A 27,365-nucleotide genomic window follows, 5' to 3' on the forward strand; every position below is an offset into this window, starting at 1 on the left:
TAAAATGTCGTAAACTGTGGACCACTCAATATATTGTATTTGGTAAACAGGAACTAAACTCTAGAAAAGTTACTATTTACAAATCATATGCGAGCCTTGCCACGTGCCTGGTTTGTGTTCATTATTTCAACTAATCTGAATCGTTCACCTCGGCTGAAGAAACCTATAAGTCGAGTACACATTAACAATTATCCTGTTGTAGTTATCCTAATCCACATGACCTGTTACCCTTCTGTGGTTATTTCTGTAATCTAGTCCTATGTGTTTACCAAAAACTCAGCCAATCCTAGACTTCTGTTCATGACATATTGGTTCGGTGCAGTTGAAATGTGATTACGGGTACGAAGTGTTAACTGACTCAGCGGGCCCGTGAGTACGGTCGGCCGACCTTTAGGGACGTACGTGGCCACTGATAAGGTCCGTTAACCTATGGGTTCTGTTCTTGAGGCGTGACCGAAGTTTAAGCTTTCATTTATGAAGAATAATAACCGATATAAAACTGGGATCAACACAACTTTCGGGATGTCACTAAAACTTGAACGTTTTTCTTTGTTTGCAGTCTTCTTCTATATGAAGATATGCAATATGGATACATATATAATTCGGTTGACATGCTTCGTTTGGTGTATTGATTAGCGGGATATCAACAAGGGTTAAGTTTTTCTTACTTTTCTTTCATTATAATAAATAGTTAATGCTAAATTAATCGAATCGAAGCTCTAATAAATATTTTGATTTGATTACATTGTTTGCTATGTATCAATTATATGTATATCAAGAAATTGACTCTTGAAGCGTCACCGAGACGTAAAGATTTTATTTTTTTGTTGATAAATGGTGACTTACGTTTTGGTGTATTCCGTATTTCTCTCAAAGTGAAGTAAGGGAATATTTTGGACCCATAAACTGATATTTAGGTGTATAAACATGTAAATTTCGGCTCAGCTGACAGAAAGCTTTCGATTGGTACCAAGATTTCATGTAAAAAATGTTCGCTAGTACATTCGGTTTTTGGCCTTTTTTTGGCAAACAACCAGTTTAGCTATAGAAGGGTTTACTACACTTCTACTCAGTCTTCAGGATCTACCGAATGATGTAAATAATTGAGCTGAAGCTTTGCATAGAGATGTTCTCGATATTTCACTTTTAAAAGGTCACTCAGAGGTTACTTGAAACATATTTTCATAGCCGACAAAGCGAACCCCCTCAATGAGCTTATTACTATTTACGCCAAAATATTTTAGGCATGAAAATGTGTATAAGTTCCCATTCAGCTCGTCAAGATCTATCGACTGGCGTTAAGACTTCTGTAGAATGTAGTAAAATCCTTATATAGAATTGGCACGTTAAATTTCTGCCCCTTCGGAGGGGCATTTTCAACCTGCAAATAGATTTAGGCAAAAAACATTTATTCGATTTTTATTCAGTTCGCCGAAAGCTTTCGATTAGTATTAAGAGCGACCTCATACTTAGACATCCTTCTTCAGCTGCAATTTTTTCGGTAGAATTTTCAACAACAAAAATATATGTATACATATGTAGTCAACAAAACAAAAAACAAAATTTATAGCAGTAGTAACAACGGTCAAAGATTGCAAAAAGAACCATCGATTTGCTCAAATTAACGTAATCTTCTATGATCTATGAATGAAAATCTATTAAAAACCACCCCCGGGAAAAGTATGCAATAACTGGCTTGATCTTACGCGCAGGTTTATTCCAGATCAAAGTCCTGCTAAAAATCAACACGATCCGGCCAATTTAGAAAATCGATTTGCGCCAGATAAAGACACAAAGTTTTATGTGTGTAGATTTGCTAGATAGATGGAACTTCAACTTGATGGAGACTTGCTTTCTGATGAAGAGTTCTATGACAATACAACGAACTATAACGAACGGTGTAACAATTTGGTATTCGTACACTATTTGCTCGTTTTAAATTAGTACTCCAGACCACAACATGGTCACCAAGCTTGATAATTCGTAAACTGTGAGCCTTTCAAATCATTCGTTTTCTAATGTCACATCGGAATTAAAGCCACGTGCATACAGCGTCATTTTTATCACTCCAATTCAATGAATAATCTGCTGCCGACAGCAATGGGCTAAGAAGGCCGCTCACGGCCGTCTTGTCTGTCCTAACTCTGTCACTGGGTATGACTCGTTGAGACCATTCAAGTATTGGAGAACAAGCGCTGCCTTTCTAAGGGCATCTGCTCCGAGAAGGCTTGTATCTGCAAAGAGCTGCAATAAAAAGTTGCAACAATAAGAACATGGAGTGTATCCTTTCAATCATGATTGTATTAGTGTGACTCACCTAGCTTGGTTAGGGCTTAGCCTCTCGTGAAATACACGAAAAATGTAATGTGGATAAAAAAAAACCCAACAACGCTCAAAAGTCACGGCACCAATAGCCGAAAGCCAATTTCAATAGGTGCAGCCCTAAGGGTAGCACTCAAAGAAAGAATAACGTTTTACTGCAGTGCTTTCGTTGACATCGATCTATTATCAGCATGTGCAAGGGGTTTTTAGAAATAAACAAAATGAAAGTACTTCATAGAACGACGTAAAATTAGAACGATGTAAAATTAAACAGCTCAATTTTCCAAATTTGGTCCATTTGGTGCTCCACTATGGCTATCTTAACAAGAATGGAATAAATGATTTTACTGCCAGCTGCAGTAGATGACGGGCTTCCTATCGCAAAAATCATGTTCGAGACATTCGTTGCTCGTGTACCCCATGATAACAATAGCACTCTATTACGGTGGGCGGTTTGCCAGAGCTTACGTGGCAGTATTAGTTTATACCTGTGTGGCATATACAGACATCGAAGACTCAAGAGGGGATACAACACTTGTCGCTTGTGTGACATACCTCGTCATCTTGTGAAGCATAATCCCGAGGACTGAAGTGCGCGAACAGTCGAAATCCTGGAAATTTGCTGGTCCCTTTGTCCGCATCGCCGTCCTCCACAGTAATCACCGGCATTAGCATGAAGCGGGCTTGCATTGTTTTAAACAACAAGTCATTTGATAATACACTTTGAAGAATGCTCTCGTTGCTAATAAGATAATATGTTTCATTCACGAGCAGGACTCCGCTCGAGTTTGTCAGCAGGGTTCGCGCGCTATTGTTGCAAAGTAGAGGCAAATAAAGCAAATGGAGGATTTCACCATATATTGAAATTACTTCCAATAAGGCTGTACAGCGCTAATCGCCTATGGATTTTCCATTACAGTTATGCCAGTAGTAGCAAAAAAATTATACACCTTTAAAATTAAACGTATATTGTGTAATACATGAAATTTACTTGTTTACCTTTACTCGAAAATTCACGTTTTCGATTGCTTGATTGTTCTAGGGATTAATCACCTCTATCAGGGTGCAAGTCCCACATGAGATTTCCAAATAAGGAAAATAACTAAGATAAAAATAAATAAGAACAATGTCTCGATCATTGCTTTAATAAAAAAAAAGATGTTTTTTGGTACAACTTTCGTTCCACGCATAATTGTCAGCTAAGAACGCATTTATGCTGAGGAAATCGCAGAAAGTCGTAACAAAATTTTTTGGCTCAACCAACACATCGGGGAATTAGGTTATGTCTCTACCCCAGGACATCCCATAGGGTGCATGCAGAATGCCTGTGGCAAATACTACAAATTGGAAACGTTGAAGTCAAATTAATCTATTCGGTTTAGAATACAGATGGCTACTGTGCGTTTTGGCTTAAATAAAATATTGATTTAATTTTCTTTTGCCCGAGGCCTGCAGCTGCCTCACTGACTAATTATAGTTATTTTGGGGGTTTGAAGCGACATTGTTAGTACTAACGTATGTTCAATTTATCATAGAGAAGAGTTTCTTTTGGCTCGCATCTAGCAGAATACATTCGTACTTTTTTCCCTTCTCCCCGTAATAGCGCAATGGATAGCGTGTTTTTCCTGCTAAAGTTAGAGACACATTTGTGGTTTATGTTCGAATCCAGACGTAAACATTTCGTCTGGTACTGCAGCTAGTCGCTTAAAGTAATGCCAAACTAAGTACCAAACGTAAATCAGGAAAACACAGTGTTCAAATCGAATTCGAGGTTTCTACCCTAAGCTTTTTTTAGATATAAAAGTTCAAGGCCTTTTGTTTCATTACATACATCAACTTTGTTTCATTACATACATCAACTGAACAGATACAGACTTTAATAAAGTAAGCACCCGTATTATGAACAACAATGATCTAAACCTAAAGGAAAATCACTAAAGTGTTGTAAACAATATATAAATTAACATCATAGAAATTATCTGGCGTAACTTAGATAACATATAGACTAATAATTGTCTAGGCATTTTACCTGTATCAATTTTTTAATAGATAGCCAACAAGTGTTCCTAGGGCATTTCTTAAAGCAAGAAAATTAATTCTATATTTAAAGTTATGTCGATTGTAGTTTGCGCGAAAACTTAGTTACCTTTCATCATGCAAAGCCTTTTTTGGCCACAGATCCAACTGAGGACCTTTTCTGGATAAAGGCATACCACGAGCGTCCTCCTCTATCATTCGTGATTGGAATTCATTTACTATCTGTCCGAAAGTCTTTCCTTGCATGAGTTTGGAAACACCTGGCGAACTTTGTGATTCACTATCATAAAACATTCCCGTAGCCGCTAATATGTTGTTGAATAGATCTTCCGTATAGATTTGATTGTTAATATCTCTCCAGTGAGCCGTGTCTGGAGCACCGTACTTTTTATAGTGTTCCTGCAGTACGCCCTCAGTGAGCTTTGCAAACACCGAGTAACGCTCTGCATGGGTACCGTTTCTTAGTAATTTCGGATTGAAGGCAAACGTCGATACCACAAACGTATTTTGGTCGAGGTCTTTTAACTCGGCATGTCTGGCAGAATTGTGGGGGACACTGCGACGATTCCGTTTGAAAACGGAGGGTGATTGGGCCGGTGCCTTTACGAGAAACATGCCTTTTTGGAGCGGCTCAACTGTTAACGGGCTCAAATCTTTGGGAGACACCTCGCCTTTTACTAGCAGAATGTCGTATTCTGACATCGCTTTGAAAATTCCATTTCTGTCTAGCTCGTTGCAATCGAGTAAGGCCGTACTATCGGCATTCAGGTTAGTTCCAGGACTTTTATTACGGTTCGGCACAACGCATGCCCTCCACGCTGTCACGTATTCATTAAACAAGGAACTACTGATTACAAGGACAGCTAATAGCAGTTGATGCCCAGTCATAATTAGAAGTAATTGTACAGTTTCGTTTCCATAAGCGAAAGGTTTGACAAGTCAATAGCTTCGTCACGAGGTAGCTTTTAAATGGCCCTAGTTCGCATTATTTCTGGCCTCGTACCAATGATATATGCAATGTACTGTTCTTGAGAGTGTGTCAAGCTGACAGGTGTCAACGCAGGCATCACAAAAAAAAGCATAATTTAGAGAAAGGTGGAGTTGCTTCTAAATGCTTTGTTTAGCCTTTGAGGGAATAGCACAAGTAGCAGAAGATGAATCGATTAAAATAGAAGGTGCTCATTTGGAGTTCAACATTTTAGTAAGACGTACTATATCCGCTCCTCTAGGACACCATTAATTTATGAACAAATCAGTAAATCGTATTTATAATTCGGATTTCGATGTGTACTTTTTCAGATGAACATGTCGTTCCGCATCTTGTACAGACGTGTGCTTGAAGTGTATACTTTACATTGAATAAACAATTTTCAAGATAGCGATAGTTTTCTGTAAACGACATTGCGTCAAATTTTCTGTTCTCCTAACAAATGTATGAATTGATACGCTTCTAGTAGCGTTATACAAACAGAAACCTATTTCACTTAGTCTTCCTGTGCGTTTGCCATAATCAGCCTACAACCTATGGATAAAACACTCTGATTTATTGTTGCTCTGCTCATTCGGAGGAATATCGGGTAGACCCTTTACCTTCTATTCGCCTCTTCGTCTGTGTAACTCACAAGTTGACCCTAGTAGTGCGTAAAGATAAAGTTTTTCATAGTTTGACCTATCTACATTTACGTGATTCAGGCGATCAGGATTTATCTACGGGGACGTGGTAAATATCAACAAAAGTAACTTCATAGATTCTAACCGAGTTTTGTAGTTAACATTTGTCTGATATGAATTTATTGCATGGTATTATGTTCGTGTCGTCGATTGTATGGAAATGAGACACTCGCATTACATGTCACGATGGTGTCGTGTTATTTGAACGGTTAAAGATTTACAAACTGGTTTTCTATCGTAGAAAGGATATGAGATGCATCTGCCACCGATTCCTACTGATGTTGCGTTTAACGGAGAAACGCACGAATACAAAATCGTTTCGTTTTATGGAAAAGCTTTCTGTCGATCGTCGCAAACTGTTCCTTTCTTTGATCGACGAACGCTGTCAAAACGTTTCGATGATGAGTTTCTGCGCGTCAGAAATACCAATGACCATTGCTGCAGATGGAAAAAACTGCGGAGAGAATTAACCCATAAAGGCAGGGCGTCGAGTTGTTCTACTACACAGCCGGAGCAATCCCGCCGACAAGTAATTAGATTCACGCGGAAAGTTGAAGGAAACTCCGCAATAGTGCCTACTTGCAAACCTCCCCTTCGATGTTGGGAAAGGAGGTCGAAAATTGATCTGTGCGAACTTGAAAGTAGTCCATATTAATTTGGACATTCAGTCGTTCTCATTATCTAGAAGCAAATAATATATACGGCTGCTAACGTGACGGCAAACACTTGTTTTTCTGTACGAATAAAATGGCCGGCTAAACGTATTCCTATGTGATTCAAGCCGTTTACACTACGCGCGCAGTGTTCCTCATAGAAAGTCGCGGTGTTCTGTATGTCTTAACTCATGAGAAACGGTGCGTACGCTAATGGAAAACAATCATATTCGATGGGTTGAAAGCGCTCGTTACTCGAAACTTTGCGTGACACTGTTCATATGTGACAAATGTGATACGTAATTTACGTGGTGTATATATCATTTTTGTGTAATCTTGAGCACATCGTCCGTGCTACTGCAGTTAAAATCTCATAGAACCGAAACCGACCACGAATCTGTGAAGAACAAATAAAGCACTTGTCTACCGCATTTGAAGGTCCAAGGTTTAGCGCGGAGACGGCTTAGTATCGGCAACAGCCCAAAGTTTCTTATCGAAAAAATTGCCGCTGTCGTATTACTTTTTTTATAATTTTTAATAAATAGCTAAATTTATATTCAAATATGGCTGAAATGTGGATTCTGACTTGGCACTAAGTTTTATATATATATTTATATATTTAAAATGGGTTTAAATAGCTAAAGTTTATTTCACAGAAAAACTTCAGTTTGTTTTACTAGCGTTTTAAAAGAGTTACTTTGAGTATTTTAAACTGATCTCTGCTTTTTTGTGAGCGTCAGCAGAAATGGGTGGCGTTAAACCAACAGAAACCTGTCTCATCGGGATAAAACTTAGACTGTGTTTTTGACAGCTTATGTTTCCACAGTTTGGTTGGAATTAGAAATCTCGGGTTGAAATCCTTTCACAGATATAATACCATAAGACATGTGTGATTCTATGAAGAAGGTACAATTTTACACGTTTCCTGTCGGTTTGATTGAGAACGGATAGAACCACATCCGTCAACAGGTGACGAAGGTGCTGCTGTTAATGTAAACACTGGCACGTGCTGCAGGAACAATAAACTTTATGGGGAATATTGGTAGTTCAGCAGAGTTTCAGCTTTTAGCCGCTTTGCAAATAAAATAGAGAACTCTCAACGTGATCAGTTTGTCAAAAAACACCGCACATAACACTTAGCAAGAGTTAAGAATATGTCTAACTCGTGTATTAGTTTATCCTAAATTTTTCTCTTTTTTTCGGAATAGAGATATAACTTACGGGTTTTTGGAGTAAAAACTGAGCGGAATGATTCCGCCACCAGCAGACTTGCATATTAAAACGTTTGATGTCAACTTATTGTACGCAGTTCTGGGAAAGTTTCTACCTACAAAAATTCCCAAATGTGGTCGAGAACATCTGAATTTGATTAGTGAACTTCAACATCAAATAATTACATATAATCAGATTTCGCAATCGTATCTTTATCTTTCGTTTATTAATACTCACAGTTCGTCTACCTGAATAATGCTACAAGGGAAATTAGCCGTTGATATCCATTCTGCAAATACTTTCTTACGTTAAGATATTGTAATGAACGTTTTATCAGCGACGATATGAGTTTCCGTCAGCTGATTCGCCAAGGCTCTCTAGCATCCTCTCGGAGATGGGATCACTCAATAGAGAGTTCCAAAGGTTCCCAGAAGTCAGCAGACATCAGGTAGGTTACCGGCATTTCAATCTCGATGCTCGAATGCTGTTACTAGATCTGAAAAAATCACTTTTGTGTGGAATTTCAATATGATAGGTGCTGTGTGGGAGAACACATGTAGTCAACAGTAGTTCTCGTTATTTGTTGAATCTATATTGTGTGCTATATAAAAGCTCAGAAGTCGTGCTTAAGGTCTCTCAAACGTCTTGACGGTTATTCCAAGAACCCTAAGGCCTACTATTAATGTGTCTACGATGAAACTAATCTCTGGATATTGGTTCCTATGGGAGTTAAATCATGTCCTTGTTGAAAATCGGCTTGTGTTTTCAAACGAGCGACCGTCGCCGAAGATATTCTGAAAATGCATTCGCCATAAATAAGAGTCTCAGGACATTTTTCGTTGAAGAAAGGTCTGCCTCTATATATCAACCTAGCTTCGCCGCCTGCGACTCAAAAGCGTCTTTTCCTGAACTCTTCTTTTTTGTAATGCGAAAAGCTTACGACGACCCCTTAACATTACACTGGTACGAAACGTGGACCTGAAGCTTTTAGCCTCTAGCGATAGCCTTACCCTCACGCCGGATAGATCACAAACACGCTACCATTAATCGTTTGTAAAAACAGCCATCTATTGCAAGAATAACATTTTGTAGGCTAGACTAGGAGTAGACGAAGAGCTCAAACTAGATGGAAACCGTGACCGGGCACATACTAGTTAAATTAGTCATCTCTTACCTGATAGGCCTGACACCGTTTGCGTATTAATAGGTGCTTTTTCAAGTATTTGCGTGTAAAAGACGTGTGTGTCAACATCATATTGAGAAATAAATGACATGTCTGACCCAGATATGTAAAGTATAAACCTCACTTTGAACATGTAACGATTGGGTGGGTTCTCCTACACTGATCCAATATTTTAATTGTTTCTGTTATACGTACGGTACACTTTATTAAATGCATATTTAAGCGTAATGAAACAGAACAGGATATGTTTCAGTGGTATGCCATCAGACCTAGTTCCATTTGGTATTATGTTGTCATTAGGAAGAAATCCGCAAAGCTATTCGAAAACAAACGCATACGTCAAAGGTTACGGTAAAGTAATAGCCCAGATATGACAAAAACAGATGAACAAGGAAATATCATGAAAACAACACTAATTTATCTTGAGTAACGTAAGCACTGAAGGTTGCAGTTCTACCACCAATATATGTAAACTGCTCAGGTAGGAGTACAAACGACACAAAGTGTATGACTGATGCCTAATGTCAGGGTTAGAGCACCCACTTTTTCAGTTAAAACATGATCTTAGAAGCCTAGAGTTATTGCATAAGACATTTCAACCTTAAGCTTCTATGAGGACGATGAACAAATGGGAGCTTTCGCTTTTTCGCCCGTCGATCATCAATCCCGACTGATCGTCTGTCCATCGTAGAGCAGAACAGGCAACATACAAAAATAATAACATTTAAAATTGATGAAATCATTAAATGATGTTTATTGTCGTTTAAATCGTGCGTTACGTTTTCCATCATTCATTTCCTATTTTATATTCAGCCATTTACAAATTATTGTTACCTTTTTTTCGTCGTTTGAATTTTTAGTTAACCTAAATTGGGTATGCCTGTCCATACGGTTCCCCTGAACGATTTCATCTTCAGTTCGCGCGCCAGCTGTTCACGATTCCTCTTTTTACAATGGTGAGCTGATCTGGTCATGCGAACAACTACGTTTTTACTTACTCATTAAACGTATAACGTAACAAACAGATAATAATCACGCACATATTTAGAAGATACACACTTTACGCAGCCGTGGAATTCGACAAAACATTTTAGTTGCAGGTAGAGTGATACACTGAATAGCTTGCACAGTACTTGAAGGAACGTAGTAGTAATTTTCGATACAGCCTATACAGTAGTTTTTACAGAATTATCCCTTTCGATCTCGTTACAGTTAACCTACAGAGAATATTTTTTTTTTTCTTATTTCGCTTCGTTTTCCATTTTATACCCTCATTTTCCACGCGGTGTGTTATACCATGTGCGCATTTGAAATAAGCACGCGTTGCTACGCATTACGGCTCCGTCGCGTACCCCAGACTCATGTTACCCGTTCGTTTTGTCCTACCTTTTGCTAGCCCCTTTTTCCCTTGTTGCGCCCTTCTGTATATCGATATTCTATCTATCTACAGGCCTCAATGCATGTTCACGTTTTTCATGGTATTGACAACATTTAGATGAGTCTAGTGCATCCTGAACCTTTGTCCTTCTCACAAAGCGAACAAAAGGCGGATCAACACAAATCATATGTTGAATATCGCGTATGTCCTACTCGATTCCCGAGAAGCATACTGCAGCAGTTTCTTTACGTATTACAAATTATTATTACTATTATATTATTATTAGAGCTACGGGATAATAATATACCAATATTTGTCTCTAATTACTTTTCTCGCCATTATGAAATCGATCTCACGCCACTAATGGTTGTTACGCCGATCCCGTTTCTCGATCCTCATATTTTCCGTATAGATTATCCACATAAACGCCCGAACGACTGCTATCGTTGGAGGCGTTCTATTCAAACTCACTCCCCAGACTCAAAAACTCTTAGCATACATAAGATAATCGTTTCCCTTATATATATATATATATATATATATATATATATATATATATATATATATATAGTCACGCATTTCTCTTTCTATTTTTAGTCGTCCCGTCTATTGTACTTTCTAATCTATTTTGTCTCTCGCACGTGTCTGTCAGACAGAACTTCTATTCATAATTGAGTCTTACGTTAATGGAACAAATGTACAATGTGTCATTATATGGTACGATTCATTGGAGAAAACAATTTGTAAAGGAGACAGATTTGTAGCCTGACGTGAATACGGTCTCTCCAGTCTGTCTGATTGTTGTCAACAACAGAAGAACAACACTACAGAACAGAGGGTCTATCTAGTTGTTCCTGTCGACGTTCTTTCCCAGCCTTACGCTTTATGCCTAATTACGCAACAATACCATACGTCAAATTCATTCAAGTCAATCCAGACCATTACCTATACGTAACAGTAATAATAATTTATCTCCACGTTCCACCGCCAGCGTTTGGTCCTGGCCAATGGTGCGGCCCACCGGCGCCATGTTGAGGAGCTCCTCCACTTATTGGATTATGGGGCGGTCCGCGACCGCCTTGCATAGGGCCGGCCCCGCGGCCTCGTGCTCGCGGCCACATCGGTCCTCCGGGACCAGGTGCTCCAGGTGGTTGGCCCCATTGGTTGCCAGGTGGTGGCGGTGGAGGGGGGGGTCCATGACTGCCTCGTAACCAATCATTCCCACCACTACCTCCCCCCATTAGGCCATTTCCGTCAGTGCTGCCCATTGGACCCCAATGTCCGTCGTTCATGCCTGGTGGCCCTGGAGTATGCGGCCACGATCCTTGATCAGGATGAGCTTGAGGTGCTCCATGTGGGCCAGGATGTCCTTGGGGTGGCCCTTGTGGTTGACCCATCCAGTTCATTTGTGGATGTGGTCCGCCATGATGTGGCGGACCACCTGGGAACTGTTGTTGACCCTGCTGTGGACCCCCCATAAAACCTTGCGGCATGCCCATATGCATATGACCCGGGGGTGGTGGCCCATAACTAGGATGGTGTTGACCAGGTGGTCCTGGTGGCATGTTCATGCCAGGCGGCGGTCCTGCTTCAGGCCAGCCCGGCAAAGCGTGTGAAGGCGGCCCCCCGTGGGGCGGCATTCCTGGATGACCAAACTGCTGCGGTGGTACTATCATCGGATGGCTATTTGTGTGGCCATTATTACTACTATTATTGTTATTGTTGCTATTGTTATTGCTATTGTTGCTTGACGCATTGGTATTGTTGTGGCTGTTGCTGGGGGCGGAAATGTTGTTCGGTGGGGCCTGTCCGTCAGTAGGCGGCTGTTCGTCACCCGTTTGTTGAAAGACGACCGGTGCTCTATTTTCCAACCACTGTTGCTGAAATCCTTTGTGAATAGGTTTCGAATGTGGTGTTTTCTTTTGAGGCTTGTCATCGTCCAGTCCAGGGATGGACCCCTCCTTGAGTCTTTGTAGCTGTTCGGCGTCAATGCCCATTCCGGGAATGTTCGGTTCGGGAGCGGATTGAGCTCGACCCCCACCGTCTTCATCGTCCTCGTCACCAGCCATTGCGTTGCCTCCTCTAGGCAAAGTATTCAGGTTGTATCGGTCACGCATTTTATCGCCTGGTCGGTTTCTCGTCCAAAATTTACTGTAAACATCGAGAGAAACGAGAAGTTTTCGAGCATTAAAATATGAATCGGTGTAACACTTTAGCAGTTTAATAATAACAAGCTATTTAATAGGAGCAAATACGTTAATTGTGAGTGGAATGCCTTTTAAAACCTTGTATGGTCGTTGGAACCCGTGCAGAGGATATGACCGACAGGATGCCACGCGAGTGACCATACACACGATTCATGGGCCTGTTCCATTCCGCCCAGTTCCTGAAATTGTGATAAATATGGGTTACGGTTAAAGCGAGTGTAGTTTGTTAGTAGTGTTCTAGAATACGATACAGATCCTTATTAACGAATACCTTATTAGAGGATCCTGAAAAAATTTCGCAAGTCCCCTAAAAACAACCTCTGTGTGTCGTCCATTGATAAAGTAGTTAGTAAGCGAGACTGAATTATGATAAAAGCGAATTTCAATTAAAGCTATAATGGAAAAAATGATTATCAGTTTATCGTTTTTCTGGCGCATTTTTCTTCATGTACCTTGTCACTGCCAACAGCCCAGAACATGACTGCGCCGTCAGAACCACCGCTAGCGAAAATCTCTTCGTGCACAGGATGCCAAGCAAGAGCTGTTGATGAGAAGATAGAAAAAGAACAATGTATAAGTTTGTTTGTCATAATTTTCAAGAACTCTTCGCTATAGTATGCTCGTATGAGAATACCAGTCATCCTTTATGATAGGATTATATCGCTAGAAGCTTTAAAGGTCTCGGCAGCAATAAATAAAAGTTTTAGAAACAGACACTGGATACAATCCAGTATATATATCCATCTTCTACATACTGCATGCTTCCCGTTTGTGTCCACGAAACGTTTGAAGTTCAACATTGAGTTTTCGGACATCGAAGAGTTTGATGAGGTGATCACGTGACGCTGTTAGTAACCAATGGCCGTTTCGGTTCCACCGGGCATCCATGACCTATAATAAGTCAAAGCGATGCAATGTGAAAAAATGCAACATATATATACAATTGTTCTCTTCTTTTATATACGCCTGCAATACCATACACGTAGTACATTACTAACTCAAGTTCCTTACATGTTGTGAAGTTAGAATATGAGCGTACTGTCATTGCTCTGAAAAGCTCCACTTAATTTAAACACGTGTACATATATTTTGTAAATGAATACATTCTTTTCTGCTTCTCACTTACAGTAGATTTATGCGCATGAAGCGTGGCTACACTACGGCCAACCTTCGGACACCAAAGTTTAACGGGCTGTTGGGAATCTTTCGAACCCGACACGATCAGGGCCTTCTGAGGGTGCCAGTCAACACATTTGACATCACTTCCATGACCTCTGAGAATTCTCTCTTCAAAACATCTCTGGAAATCCCACACTCGAACGGTACCATCATCCGAACATGAGCTGAACTTCGCATCTGTTGGACAAAAGCTGTGGAAAACGATATAAATAAAGAAAACCGAGTTACCAGTAATATACAAGGACATATGGCTTGTCTTAGCGTTAGAGCTTGGGCTAACTTAACTGAAAACAGTTGATTTTTCTTTTTGTTAATGAAAAATGTATTAGTAGCTTTGGTCATTTATGCTACAAGTAAAAAAAAAAAAAAAAAAAAAAAACTTGACAAAAGGCGGTCATCAAGCCATACGAAGACGAGCCCCACGCAAACGTACGACCAGCAGTAAACTATACGACTCTATACCTTCAAAGCCGAGGTACTAATCAAATTTCGCGAGCTGGTGGACTTAAACAAACTGAATTTGATATTGAGTCATATCCGATCAATTACTCGTAAATGGCATTAAGCATCGGCAAACTGGTGTACAAAGGATTATTATGTAGGGCCAACGTGCCAAATAAACAAACCATTTGCGGCCCTCAAGCTAATCTCAGTAACATGTACTTTCGAAATGGACGGTAAAGCCGATCTATTTAAGGGTGTGAAACAAAGATTGGTTTGTTCGGCACTGGTAGTAACAACCTCATGCTGTTGCGTGCATCCGTAAGCGCCAATAAAAAAACCCTCGGTCTAAAAGTGAGCATTTGAATAAAAATACGGTAAATGTAGGACCTGAAATAGGGTTTAAATAGCAAGCCTTAAAGCTTATAGAAGATAGAATATCTTCTATTTTTGAGATGGAAAGACTGCGTGAGCTTTTTATTGCGATAGTTATATCGTCCTGTTTAGCTGTGCAATTTGCGGATGGAAATCAATCGTGCACTGTTACTGCTATACACCAGTCAGAAACGTCAAGTTATGGAAAAGTTCGCCTCACCATCAGCGCTAAAGCCCACTAGTGCCGTGCGTCTGTATTCTGAGTTTGTTTCAGTGATCGCTATGCAATAAAATGGCCATGGATCCTATAGAAGTTGTACACCAATAACACAGTATTACCTGTACAATCGAGTAGCAATGCAAAGCGTACGTGTGGTGATGAATTGTATACGATCTCATTTTTACCCACTGTGGTTCCGCATTTTATTTGAACTTTTGCTAGTGAATATGCTGCTCTATTTCCTTTCTAATAAGGCTGTCAATTATCTGTGATCATTATATGTAATTAACACATCATACAATACCGCATTTCATGATATACAGTATCATGAAACGAAAGAAGGCGAGCGAGTGCAAATGCCCTAAATATCTGTAAAGGTACGATATGCTTCGTCTGGGATTTTCAACAACATTATTTTCTGTCTTAGTCATGTACAACTAAGCAATTAAACGGCACATACTTTCTAAACAGTGCCGCCAACAAATATGAATATACTTTAATACATAAAAGCATGTGCTTATGATTATTTTGTAATCGTAAAATAAACAGTAAAATTCGAAACATATAAAACAACTCAAAGCTTCATTCTCCAAACTTTAGCATTTTGTAAAAAAAAATGGTATTGTTACGCGAGAGATACAAGAAAAAAAATCCAAATAATTTGCCGATAAGCACATACATATATATGTGTGTATGTAGGTATAAAATGTAATAATTGTATCTGTGAAAGCTGACTAACTGCGACAGGAGGCCAACACTTAGTTTAAACGACACTCGGTATTACAGACAATATTATAATAGTCCTCAAAATATGTAGGGAGAGAAAGCACTGAATGGCAACTACTGAATCATCTGCTCAATTCAGAGTGTTTTGTTTTTTAAGATACAAATAAAAGAAGTAAAATATGTTTTATGAACGGATCCGTATACATCTCCTTCTATCTTTTCTTTAGTAGAACCATATCATATGAAGCGAGCTCAGTTGTTAAGCAGCATTCGCTCACCACAACTGTCCACAATGCAACAAGAGAATCGAACAGCATCGCTATCTCGGCCTTCTCTTTCCACAACTCTTTAGAGATTATGATAGCTATTTTAGAGAACTCGAACCGTGACACTACAGTCTGTTAACGTCTGAAACATGAAATACCCGACTTGTGATTTAAAGGCCCTTATAGCAGGTTAAATTTACTAGTTCGTTGTCTTATAACCGATTCGGTCCTAGAGATGATTCTCGCATGAGAACGCGGGCGTAATCATTAAAGGACATGATTTCTTTCTGAGTACTATAGCAATTCTATTGACATCGGTACGCCACAATCAAACTTATGGGCTCGCTTAATGTCAATAAATAAGATACATCATAGTATTCGGTTGTAAGTGACTAGAACCAAAATGGCGTCAAAATAATGTTACAGGCGTACCAAAGGTTGTTGTTGTTACAACGCTTCGTTAACCTTTAGAGGATGCGCCATAGTTGTATCAGTAGCTTTGGGGAAGCAGGATCGGAGTCACAAAGCGATGAAAAACTAAAAGAAGCTCAATTTAATACACTTCGAATATTATTTCGATCTAAGGCTTACATGGTCTTCGTACAGTCTTTTCACAAGCTAAACAATCGCCCAGACGTACATATTGCATTTAGCGGTCAAACATAACTACTGTCAAGGGATGTAATGTCTTTAGCCGGATAAGTCTCACAAGCCATACTGACTTCTAAGTGTTTTCCAAATGAACGGGGCAGTCGGAACATTAGCTACTCATTAGGGTAGTTTAAGTAAACTAACATTGTTCAAAAATATTAGAAGTAAAATGTTGATATCATTAATTCGGACATAGCGAGCCAATCAATAGATGTTCTGGGGTTTACGTGCGGCGTCGCCGTTAAATACTGTTTCAAACGGTTGGCCTGCTAGCCACCTAGAAGAAACGAACGAACCTAACCGGCTTGTGCCTACGCTCGGTTTCAAACCTAAGCCGCCTTACGTGTCCTTAAGCTTAATCGGCAAACACGCCTCCACCGTTATGGGTAAGTGCGAAAACGAGTAAATCCAATTTGGTATACCATGACTTCATCAAATAATATTAAACAGTACTACCATGCCACTGGCCAAGGGATGACTGGTTTTTAGTGCATGAGGGCTACACGAACGGGGTGATTACCTAGGTATGAAGCTGGATATGTTTTAGGTTTCCTAATTATTTATATTAAAACGTGTGAATGACCTTTTCTAATCTAATGTCAGTGCATTATGTATGGACATTAAGAGATTAGTCGAGTCACAATATAAGGAATGAACTGATGGGAACTTCCAATATGGTCGCAAGTTGAACGAACCGAGCAACCATTAAGCGAACGTACTAAAGGTGGTTATTGTTTCAAACTAAACTATTACAAAAAGCTAACTAAGGAATTTTCGTTACGGCTGGAAAATAACGTTAAGTGATATATTTTTATCGCACGTGTTGTTTAACCATGTGCCAATGGCGGGTTTCCCGGATTGAAACCTTTCAGAGCAACTTTTATAAAGGTTGATAGATTTTTCTAGGTTTGTTTCGAAACAGTGGAAACCAAATCAGAATACACAAAGGATTCAGACATTAGAGATATTACGCCAACAAAGCGTAATAATAGTACGAGGCATAGAGTCAATAACCCGCTTCAGAGAAATTCCCTATTCTCAGAGTACCAACACTTAAAATACAATGCAGGAAGTTTTAACTCTTCGGGAGAGGTGACGTTTTGCAGCCAGGAAAATACTACTGTTATTAAAGTGCAATGTATTAGTTGTTTAACCGCAAATCATTTTTCCTAAAGGTAATAGAATTCTTTCTCCATCTGTGTCAAATTCTACCATCAAAAGTTGGACATTCTCGGACCGACACTGTAGTCGATAACCGGAAGATGAGCAAAACAGGTCAACCTTCAATCTTCCCAAAAACGATCATTTTTTTTTCTTTTCGAATTACTCAGATACGTGCAACATTCACCTGAATTAAAAAAATATTTTCACCTATTCTGAATTAAAGGCACTTCTCTAACTTGCGAGGGTGAAAACTACAGGATCGGTCGTTATTGCAGTAACAGTTCGTTATTCGACGCCACGCAAAAAGTACACTTCTTTTAGTGAAAAAGTGCATTAACGCTTTATTGTTCCCAGTTCAGGATCCACAGCGTATGCCCTGTGCTAGCCGAGACGACAATAACGTGACAGACGCACCGTCGCTGCAATCACAGCTCCCTCAAGATAGTAACCACATATTACCGTGATTATAACTATTCACATGACTCGACCACAGGCGTTTTGTTCGATTTCCGTCTTTCTCTCACTCTCTCTCTCTCTCTCTCTCCCAAAATGTTTGTCAGATGTTTGCCTTTATTTTTCGGCTTTTATTTTATTATTATTATGATGATTATTATGGATAAATGGACAATAGCATAATAACTTATAGTTCTAACAGGAGAAACAGATTATCACAAGAAATGTAATACCCCATTCAGTATAACACGAATGCCCGGTCATCAAATTAGTACTGATATCAAAATAGCAGGAAACGCAACAACAACACTGACAGGAGCAGGAAAAGTCTGGCTCGAATGTCAATTGTAAAGTTATTTAATTAGACATTGTAAAGATGCCTTGATAATATTGGTTTTCTCGCTACTGCCAACGGTATTCAACATTTGATATTGTCAAGTCAACATATATTTAGCCAAAATTGAGCAAATTTGAGTATCTTTGTTTTTCTCATTCACTAACCGATGACGCATCATCTTCTCTTGATTAGCCACTGTAATCGCTAAAGACTTCATTCAGGTCGCGTTAGTAATTGCTAGTAGGTTGCTAGTAGGATCAGTGGGTGATGTTCATGATGTCATAAATACTATTAAGACTAAGATCTAATAATGGTGCCTTTATTTTTCGGCCGTTGATTGTAATGAAGCTGGCTAGGACTAGAAATACATCTATCGACCGTCGTAGCTTGCAAGCTAATAACGCATTAAGGAGATAGGACCAAAAGAGCGTTCCTGGACTCGAGCACAAACCGCCCACTAACTATGCCTTTATTTTTCGGCAGTTTATTATTAATATACGCACTTTTTGTCAATTAAGAAAGAAAAATATATTCTCGTAAAAAATAGTGAAGCGTATTTAGACTGTGTGAAAATAGTCGACTTGTCTTCACACAATTTCGACATCATAGTACAGATCTGCTGGTGAATACATATATTGTTGCATTTTTTGTATTTAATAAAACCACATACCTAATATATGGACTAATATCACAGTCGAAGACAGACATAACTGTTCTGTTCATCTGGTTTCCTGCGTTAAATCGAGCTTCATACTTAATGTAGCTCTTTCCTTTATTCGTAGAAAAAGTTTTTCTACGTTCGTTGCACAAGTTTTGTATAATGAAAATAATATGTAACAATGTTCTAGTACTGGAGTAGTATAAGAAGAAGTATTAGTTTCAATGTAAAAATCGATGAGAAAATGATGGATGCAGTGATATTTTTGGAAATGGATGATGCTAATTATAGACAATGGAAATAATTAATAGTAGCAGATTGCTGATGTTGTTGATGTTGACTATGGAGGTGGTTGTACCTGATGCCTCTGACGGCTTCCTTGTGTCCTTGGAACATGCGGACGTTATTCATGTTGCTCTGCCAATACTTGATATAACCGCCATGATCTCCTGTTACCATCCATTGGTCCCCTCGGCTCCAAGTCATACAACGGACAGGAAGGTCGTGCGCCTGAAATCGTAGCACAGCATAACAGCAAAGATACAAATCGCAGCGAAGCACAGCAAAACGTGACAGCAGGTGTATTGACATCCGCCGACGAATAATAGAGACCAATTAGAGTAATGTAGTGTCAATGATGCAACTTAATAAATATAAAAAGTACGTGTACGAAACGAAGGATTTCATTGTTTAATTACAGGCAAAAAAGCCCTCCTTCCGTAGCCTACGTCTATTAAAGCTTGGCGTCAATCTAACCAATTTTTTAGAACAAAAAGTTGAATTTTGTTCACCATTATGAGCTAGAGTTGATTCTTGTTTTTCAACCCAGCTTCCCTTTTCTCTCAACTAGAACCTTGTCCTACTTAAATTATGGACATAATTTCTTGCCAAAATTTGTTTGCGATGCTCCACTGCTTATAATATTGAAAAGTAACGCTAATACTTTTGAAGACAGGTTAACCAATTAATGCAACTTGCTTTTAAATGTTGTGGAGCAAAAAATACAAAAATCTACTAAACCTACATATAAAATACATTCCAACGCAATAGTTCGAAAGAAGCGCATTGTTTTGGGAACTACTATTAAAAGTTCTACTCTTACTAAATAATGAGATACGTCAACTAGCAAAAACCCTGTGAGGAGGAAGCAAAACTTTATCATACCTGTAAAATGGTCTCAAAATTAAAGGTTAGACCATTCCATAAAGTAAATTCTCCACTGGAAGCACCGGTAATTAATCGCCGGCCCTCTGGAGTCCACTAGAAATCATAACAAAAAAACAAAATTGTATGTGATAATAGCCTTGTCATTTAAGCTTAATACCAAAAACCTTGTTCAAGCTTCTTGAACCCCGCTATTTAATTTTTAATGCTGAGATATTCTGTACTCTTTGTTAATAAACAATATGTGATTGTAGTCAATAGAGAATCAAAAATATGAACAATTTTTACCTATAAAGCAAACATTTTTCAATAGATTTTATAGTTATCCTAACAGATCTTTACTACAATATGAAACTGGGTACACGGATGATTTTGTGCGATCCAGAAACGGCAGACGTACAGTGACACAGAAGACAGGACATTTCATTTTATTTGTCGCAGCGCGAACAAATTTTGTTGTGACGACGTTAACAGGTGAGTGAAGTAATCCAACCGGAGGAGGTAACTGTAGTTGGTACGATGGGTCAGGCTGTGGAGCTGGTGCGTCTCGATGATCTCGCTGCCATACCCGGGACTAAATAAAAGGCAAATCAAAAAGGTGCCGTGTTTACTGCCTGGCTTATTCGTCAATTAAAGTTTAAAGCTAGCAAAATCTCCTCTTATTACTCCATCTATGTTCTACTTATGCATTATAAGATACAATATGAACTGTAACAATTTACCATAATCCAGTCCGAAAGGCTGGCATTGTAGTCGACGGTTTTTCGCGCCACGGCTTTTCTCAACCGCTTGCCATCAAACTCAGCCGGCAGAGCAGACGCGGCGATTGCAGCATTTGCTCCGTGTGGTCCACCGAGCTGTTTTCCTATGCCACCACCATGGTGTTCTCTGAAAATGAGCAACATGCATTGAATAATATCATTAAAACTGACGAATAGTTGACGTCTATTAGTAAAATAATTAAAACTGTCTGTGTTCGTTTTTTCTTTTTCAATTTCCAGTTCATAAGTGGCATACGATATACGCCTGGGAAACGTGCAGTTTACAACGAATAAATAATATCGTACCTGTTTCCGTGATAACCACCATGGCTATTGCTGTGGTGATGCCCGCGATGACCATGGTGACCGTGTTGATTTCGTGGGACCCAGCTGGGCATAAACTGGTGACGGGGTTTGGCGTATATTTGAGTTTGAACTGACATTGTGCCAGCGCTTCTTCGCGAATACGCGCTGTCACAATTTTCTCCGCCCCACTCTTATCTTCCTGAATTCAATGACCCAAGCTCAATGCAAACTCACTGTCACCCTCATCATCTGTAATCATATCGAGCGGGATGTTAAAGTGCATATTAGTATGTCAATCAGCTGCAATGAAATCGGTTTACAGTCCTATCATACATGCATAGATCTATAACGAATAACCAGTAAAGGTATGATAAAGTATGATAAAAATAGTAATAAAAGACACTCAGAAGTGGCATGTTTACTACGTATAATTGATAAGTCTGTCTAATAATCTAAATGGTCAATTTAGTCTATATGGTAGGAATCTTCGTGATTGGATAAAACTTCAATTTTTCTCATTTAATAATTATTATAAGAACACACTTCAACCCTTCTCTTTTGTAGAGCGACGTGAAAGACACGAAATATAAAAAAAGTAAAAAGAGAAAGAAACAGAGCGCGTACTGTGCACCGACCATTTCGAAGTCAACCCAGGCAAAGTTTGCCCTCTTTTTTTGCCTGCAGGCATTGAGCTGAGGAGAAAAGCGATTATCATCAAAACGAGACGTCCGGAAAAATGCTTTGAGCAATAACAAGATTAGCTCTGAAGTCGAGTTAACACATACATATGTATGGTCAGTGATTCCCGATGCATCAATTTGGAATACACACAATATCCTATCATTACAAACCGTAACGCTTCGAAGTATAATGTCATCAAGGTGACCTTCTAAACGTTTACTGTAATACTAGACGTAATAGCTAGCACCTCGCATCGGACCCACTATTTTAGCTTCCTAGTTGTAGATGAGTTTAGTACAGTACAAATGTTTATTTTAAAAAACACCACACAAAAAATACAGTAGCGTTGCGTCTTTTGAGCGAGGAAATCAGATCATGCGCTTTCCTAAGAGGACTGTGATTCCATCGAATTTCCATTTAAATAACTTTAGTGCTTATAATACGCAACGATGAATATACTTTTACTGAATCTGCGTAATAGCGGCATAAAATGATCGTTTGACAATGACGTGAGAATTATTATGTTAGCCAGCTATCGTCTCTGTTCACATATCCTATCAGATAGGAATGCTCATGATCTGTAACGATTTTCTTTATTTCCTTCTGGAATTTATTGGAAGTGCTTCGGAACACTCGGAGTAATTGTAAGGCATTTTACATGATCGGTAGACTTCAGCTTTTGAGTTAGCTGAATCTTATAGAATGGAATATCACAGTTCCTGCGTAACACATCCCAGGTAGGACAGTAGGACAAACCCACCTACTGCGATCACTGAGAAACTGCAATCTTCGAATTTCCCGGCATGTCTTTCATTACTACACTAACGACTTGCTTTGTGCGGACCCTTTATGAGTGCCTAAAGCGGAAAACATGGACAAATTTGTATGAAATCTTCCATAAGACAAAGTAAAAGTATCCCCGAAAGTGCAGCATGTCTCCCATATAATGCACGACACAAAACATTTAAGTTATAGATTAAGAATAGATGACTCTATATAAATGATACCGGGATAGATATGGAGTAAGAGCAAAATGACAAATAGTTCGCGCACTTTTTTTGTATATATAGGCAGCGATATCCCCCATCGACGTATCTAATCAAAGCACTTGCCATTGGCTTAAATTACGAGTTCAATGCCGGCCGTAAGATGCTCCCAAGAAAGAAAATTCCCAAATAACCTTGAATTCCTTAATGGTAAGCAAAACGGTGTAGTTCCTTATGAACTCGGTAGATCCTTCCCTAAACTTGCTAGACAAAAAAAAACAGTGGATTTAAATATTGCGTTCATAAAGGCTAAAAACCCCAAAATTTTCGGGATCCAAAAGCCACAAAAAACTTACGATCGAAATTTATTTGGATAACCCAAGTGCAGATAATTACCTTTCTTCTTTTAAAATAAAGAAATATACGTAAGTTTAACAAAAGTTCCTTATAATTAGCATTCCCTCAATACCAGCCACGTTTTTTTTTGTAAGCACAAACATAACCGAACAATTCTAACACTGTTGGCGCGACAAGTTAAGCAATGCTTTTTTTACTGTATCAAATGTAAGGTACGACAGGGTACCACTAAAAACAAAATTTACAACGCCACCAAAACCTGTCTTTCCTTGTGAACTAAAATATTACTAAATTACTTATGTGCAGAATTTGAATTTTCCTGGAACCACGTAAGAACAAAAAAAAAGGTTTTTTGAAGCACTTCAAGAAAAAGTTAAAAAAACTAAAATCTTCTTCGTTAACATTAGATTTCAAAAACAGGAGACATATTGCATTTGAGTACGTTTTTCCAATATTCTATTCGTTTTTGTTTGAAATTTTTCATCTAAAAACTTTTTTTTTTTAAACACTAGATGAACTACAGGGGCCCTTCTGACAAAATTAAAAAACAGCAACAAATATTATGCAAGATTAAATGTCTGTTCTGTTTTGTTCGTGTTTATATAACCTAAGATTTGTTCTACTGCTACAAATACTCGCTGTACACAAGATGAACAAAGGGATTTTAACTCATCATTATTTCTCACAGAAAAAAATATAATTGTACTATTCTTTATTCAGCCGACAGTACATAATGATTATTTCGTTTCTTCATTTACTCAAAATTGTGATTATTATTTTATAAAGGTATACAAACACCTCCGAACGTCAAAAAACCCGCGTGTCTGTGAACGTTCGTGTTTTCGTTTGGCGGTCCACCTTCGCTATCGTGACAACGATAAACGCAGTTTCTTTTGCTGACTAACTGCTTTCTCATGACTTCATCATACACAATATAACACATGGACTTCATTTATCAACCCTAGGCGTAAATATACTTTAATGTATGCCTTTATATGGCGAGATCAAACCAGGCAGTTGTTGCGCATGCGTGTCTCAATTGTCATATCAAGTAATAAACTTCAAACAGCCCAAGGCTAGAATAACAGAATTACTTCTGTTCCACTGATCGGTGTACGCTAGCGAAAAGGTTACACCGAAAAAAACCTTTACCAATGTTCATAGCTTTATCTATACACAACCTTATCACTTGTTTTATTTGCTATCATATAATCTTTATTTAATACCCGCTTCAACGAAAATCTATTCTACGCTTAGTTGTAGTTTCTTTGTACAGATACGATATATTTTACGAAAACAAAAACAATACAGGGAATTGAGAAGAAAAGGATAATGGTAGGTTAGTTAAGAAACATTTCTTTATTTTGCAATAGAAGGCCAACAGTGCTAACTTATTCCGAGCATATTTTAATGAGTTAACTGGGAATTCTTAACATAATTCTCTAAGTATATAGGAAGCGGTAAAATAAGGTGTTTCTTTCTGACATATTCACTAAGCGTATTTGACCTAATCGAAATAATGCGTCATTATTACCATTATGCGGTAAAATCTTAGCTTATATAATTCAAAGACACGTCATCAGAAAATAAAGTAAACGGATGGCGTGGAAAAATACTGCAGTAGGTTTTCCTTGGAGCGATAGCCCTGTATGATCGTAATGCAGAAGGCACTAGTGGCTATAGAATGAAATGGTATTTAAGATTAACTTTAACTGAACTGCTCTCGAAACAGTTAATTCAATTAGGTCCTGGAATGCATAGCTCCAATAATATTGTTTGCCGTATCAGTAATTAAAGCTGCATGGTGGGAACATAGTTGGAAGCTCTTGATCATCCATCAATAATATAAAATTTATAAATTCTTAGTTGATTAGTCAGTGTGTTTTTAGCAACAAATTCTATAAAACTAGATGACAAGTAATTAAATTGTTGTTGTATTAGACAACTAGATGACAGGTAATGACTTATGGTCTAACATCTATTACTAATTGATATTCAGGTTCAGTCAAACCATACATTACACATGCTTACATCTCATGTTATTTGCTTGGTCTTACATTATTATTATTATTACTGTTATTGCCGCATTACATTATTGTAGGCCGATAACCACTCGCGTATCCGCGACCGTAGGTATGATTCAGTCGCTGTTCCTTAAACTACAATAAAGTACAAACTTCTGGGAAAATTCCATGAACTTAATTTTTTTCCTATCAATCAATGGGTTTTTGAATATTGAGCTTAAGTTCTGATTAAATGTAGATGATAATATCAAAAAAGTTTATTTTTTGGAAAAGTAAGATACATCGTATATGCGCAAAACATGCGAGGATGTTAGTGCCATAAGGTCTACGATGAAATCTCACTATATACTTTATTTCTTTGCTTGATTACGTATGTTCATTTTTATTTAATTGACGACTATGGTACGCGATTTTCAGAATATACATGAGTCGTCGGTCTAACAACCTTGGTTTAGGAGTCCGCAGGATCGACGCATCTCTCGTTACGTTGAAACGACATGATACTAGCTAACTAATTATATAGCCTTTACGAAACGCATACACTTTACCTATAGGCAATGGCCCTCTTCCCAAATATAAATCTACCGATACTCCGTTATCTGTAAAAACAACATCAGTAGGAAAACTCCAGCACAACTACAAAGTAATTCGCTAAATAATGTTACAAAAAGCAAGAACGATTATCGCTCTTCACATTGCCATCTAAAATTTGTGTTCCTAATATTTTGCAAGACTGCTTGGAGTACAGCAACTCCGCAATCTCGCCATACAACGCGCCTCACCGGCTTCGCAGGCAATTATCCCACTCCCCATTCTCTTTAGACGCTCAAAACTAATTGCGATTCATGGCCAAAGAGCGATCCAATCTGCCTGAGTGATCTTCAATTTTCCTAACAAATACTCACCTATAGTTTTTTACACAGACACACTGAACTGTGATTAGTACAGGGGTGATGATGGTAGCTGTGTAGTAGATTCCTATGGTTACTTCTGCAGGGATTTTAATGAACAGGGCAAGGCGTGCTTGTTGTAGAAAAGCAGAAATTTGTGCAGTGCCGGCGGCCTACTGCACGACCTATCGATCGTCCGGAGGCCGAAAACACCAGCAGGATCTCGGAGCAATTGGAGGTTGCGTACCAGCAATGTGTTTCGCTATGCTGACTGTCAGATTTACCTTCCGTTCAACTAGAGGAGCAAGGCTATCTACTGACGCCGATTCAATGCAAGGCAAATCAAGCTCTTGCCATGTATCCTTGACTCGTCCTGCAACGAGCCACAATGACAACGTAGTTCTAGGTTTCGTTTTGCTTGTCGACGCCAGCGTCAACCTCTTTTCGTCAGATTACTGTACGGCTGCTGCTCGATGTAAACTGCATCTGCACTACTACAACACGCTAATAATTAATAACATCGATGGCAAGAGCGACGGCAGTCAGCACAACAGCCAAACATTCAACTAACCAGCTAGCGTAAAAAGCCGTCCACCTTTCGTACTCCTTCTATCCGATAATGTAAAGCAAGTGCTCACGACACAAAAATAGCAGACGACATCATCACTGAGAGCGTATCATCAACACCCACACAAGAACGACAAGCATTAGTTCCAGTGGACTGAACAAGCAAACAAGCACACGACCGAACAATCACAGCGTGACTACTATCAAAGGCATGACGACGACGGCAACGACGATGCCGGCTGCAAATGGATGAATGCATTACGCGCCAAAAGTCGCGGGCGATTGTCATACCTATGGAAGGCGCGCGGCAAACTGGAACATGTCGGTCCTATGAGAAACATATCTCTGTTTTATAGTGGTTTTCTTTTAGCAGTAATCACTTTAGTTTGTGTTCCATGATTGCACTGCATCAGTGCAGCTTAGCTACAATTTTCCGTTTGTCTTTAGTAACTATAGCTGTGATCGAACAAAAAATAATGCTAATAATTGAAAATTA

The 27,365-nt window shown here is 38.9% G+C and overlaps 2 protein-coding genes and 1 long non-coding RNA gene across 4 annotated transcripts; 1 reads left to right on the forward strand and 2 right to left on the reverse strand.

The window, feature by feature from the left end:
• Positions 1–1,696: 1,696 nt before the first annotated feature.
• LOC111244422 (uncharacterized) lies at positions 1,697–5,304 on the reverse strand. The gene is made up of 3 exons (XM_022791537.2): positions 4,469–5,304; positions 2,878–3,130; positions 1,697–2,244 (listed from the first exon to the last, which is right to left on the reverse strand). Exons 1-3 carry the CDS (start codon positions 5,245–5,247, stop codon positions 2,119–2,121), a joined length of 1,158 nt encoding a protein of 385 aa, XP_022647272.1. The 5' UTR covers positions 5,248–5,304; the 3' UTR covers positions 1,697–2,118.
• Positions 5,299–15,799, forward strand: LOC147757434 (uncharacterized). 2 transcript variants are annotated; one of them, XR_015322485.1, is made up of 3 exons: positions 5,299–8,343; positions 9,939–10,034; positions 13,792–15,799. It is a non-coding gene; the product is annotated as an uncharacterized LOC147757434 (long non-coding RNA). The 2 variants fall into 2 exon arrangements; XR_015322484.1 differs by lacking the exon at positions 13,792–15,799 and having other exon boundaries at positions 9,939–10,395.
• Positions 9,809–27,065, reverse strand: Wdr33 (WD repeat domain 33). Its single transcript, XM_086981964.1, has 12 exons — positions 26,874–27,065; positions 26,318–26,675; positions 21,365–21,613; positions 21,020–21,185; positions 20,698–20,871; positions 20,298–20,393; positions 19,492–19,643; positions 13,790–14,033; positions 13,419–13,554; positions 13,116–13,204; positions 12,742–12,842; positions 9,809–12,607 (listed from the first exon to the last, which is right to left on the reverse strand). The coding sequence occupies exons 3-12, from the start codon at positions 21,499–21,501 to the stop codon at positions 11,425–11,427; spliced, it is 2,478 nt and encodes an 825-aa protein (XP_086838090.1). The 5' UTR covers positions 21,502–21,613; positions 26,318–26,675; positions 26,874–27,065; the 3' UTR covers positions 9,809–11,424.
• Positions 27,066–27,365: the final 300 nt, after the last annotated feature.

The sequence above is a fragment of the Varroa destructor genome, unplaced genomic scaffold (genome assembly GCF_002443255.2).
Source record: "Varroa destructor unplaced genomic scaffold, Vdes_3.0 BEIS01000002.1, whole genome shotgun sequence".
In the NCBI taxonomy this organism is placed as follows: Eukaryota; Metazoa; Arthropoda; class Arachnida; order Mesostigmata; family Varroidae; genus Varroa; species Varroa destructor.

Coding starts and splice junctions, on each gene's coding strand:
- LOC111244422 (XM_022791537.2), bottom strand. CDS start 5,247: ATGACTGGGCATCAACTGCTATTAGCTGTCCTTGTAATCAGTAGTTCC. Junction 3,131..4,468: donor AAGGCTTTGCATGATGAAAG/GTAACTAAGTTT, acceptor TTGCAACAATAG/CGCGCGAACCCTGCTGACAA. Junction 2,245..2,877: donor ATGCTTCACAAGATGACGAG/GTATGTCACACA, acceptor TTTTTATTGCAG/CTCTTTGCAGATACAAGCCT.
- Wdr33 (XM_086981964.1), bottom strand. CDS start 21,501: ATGTCAGTTCAAACTCAAATATACGCCAAACCCCGTCACCAGTTTATG. Junction 19,644..20,297: donor ATTTTGAGACCATTTTACAG/GTATGATAAAGT, acceptor CTACGATTTCAG/GCGCACGACCTTCCTGTCCG. Junction 12,843..13,115: donor GGGCTGTTGGCAGTGACAAG/GTACATGAAGAA, acceptor TCACAATTTCAG/GAACTGGGCGGAATGGAACA.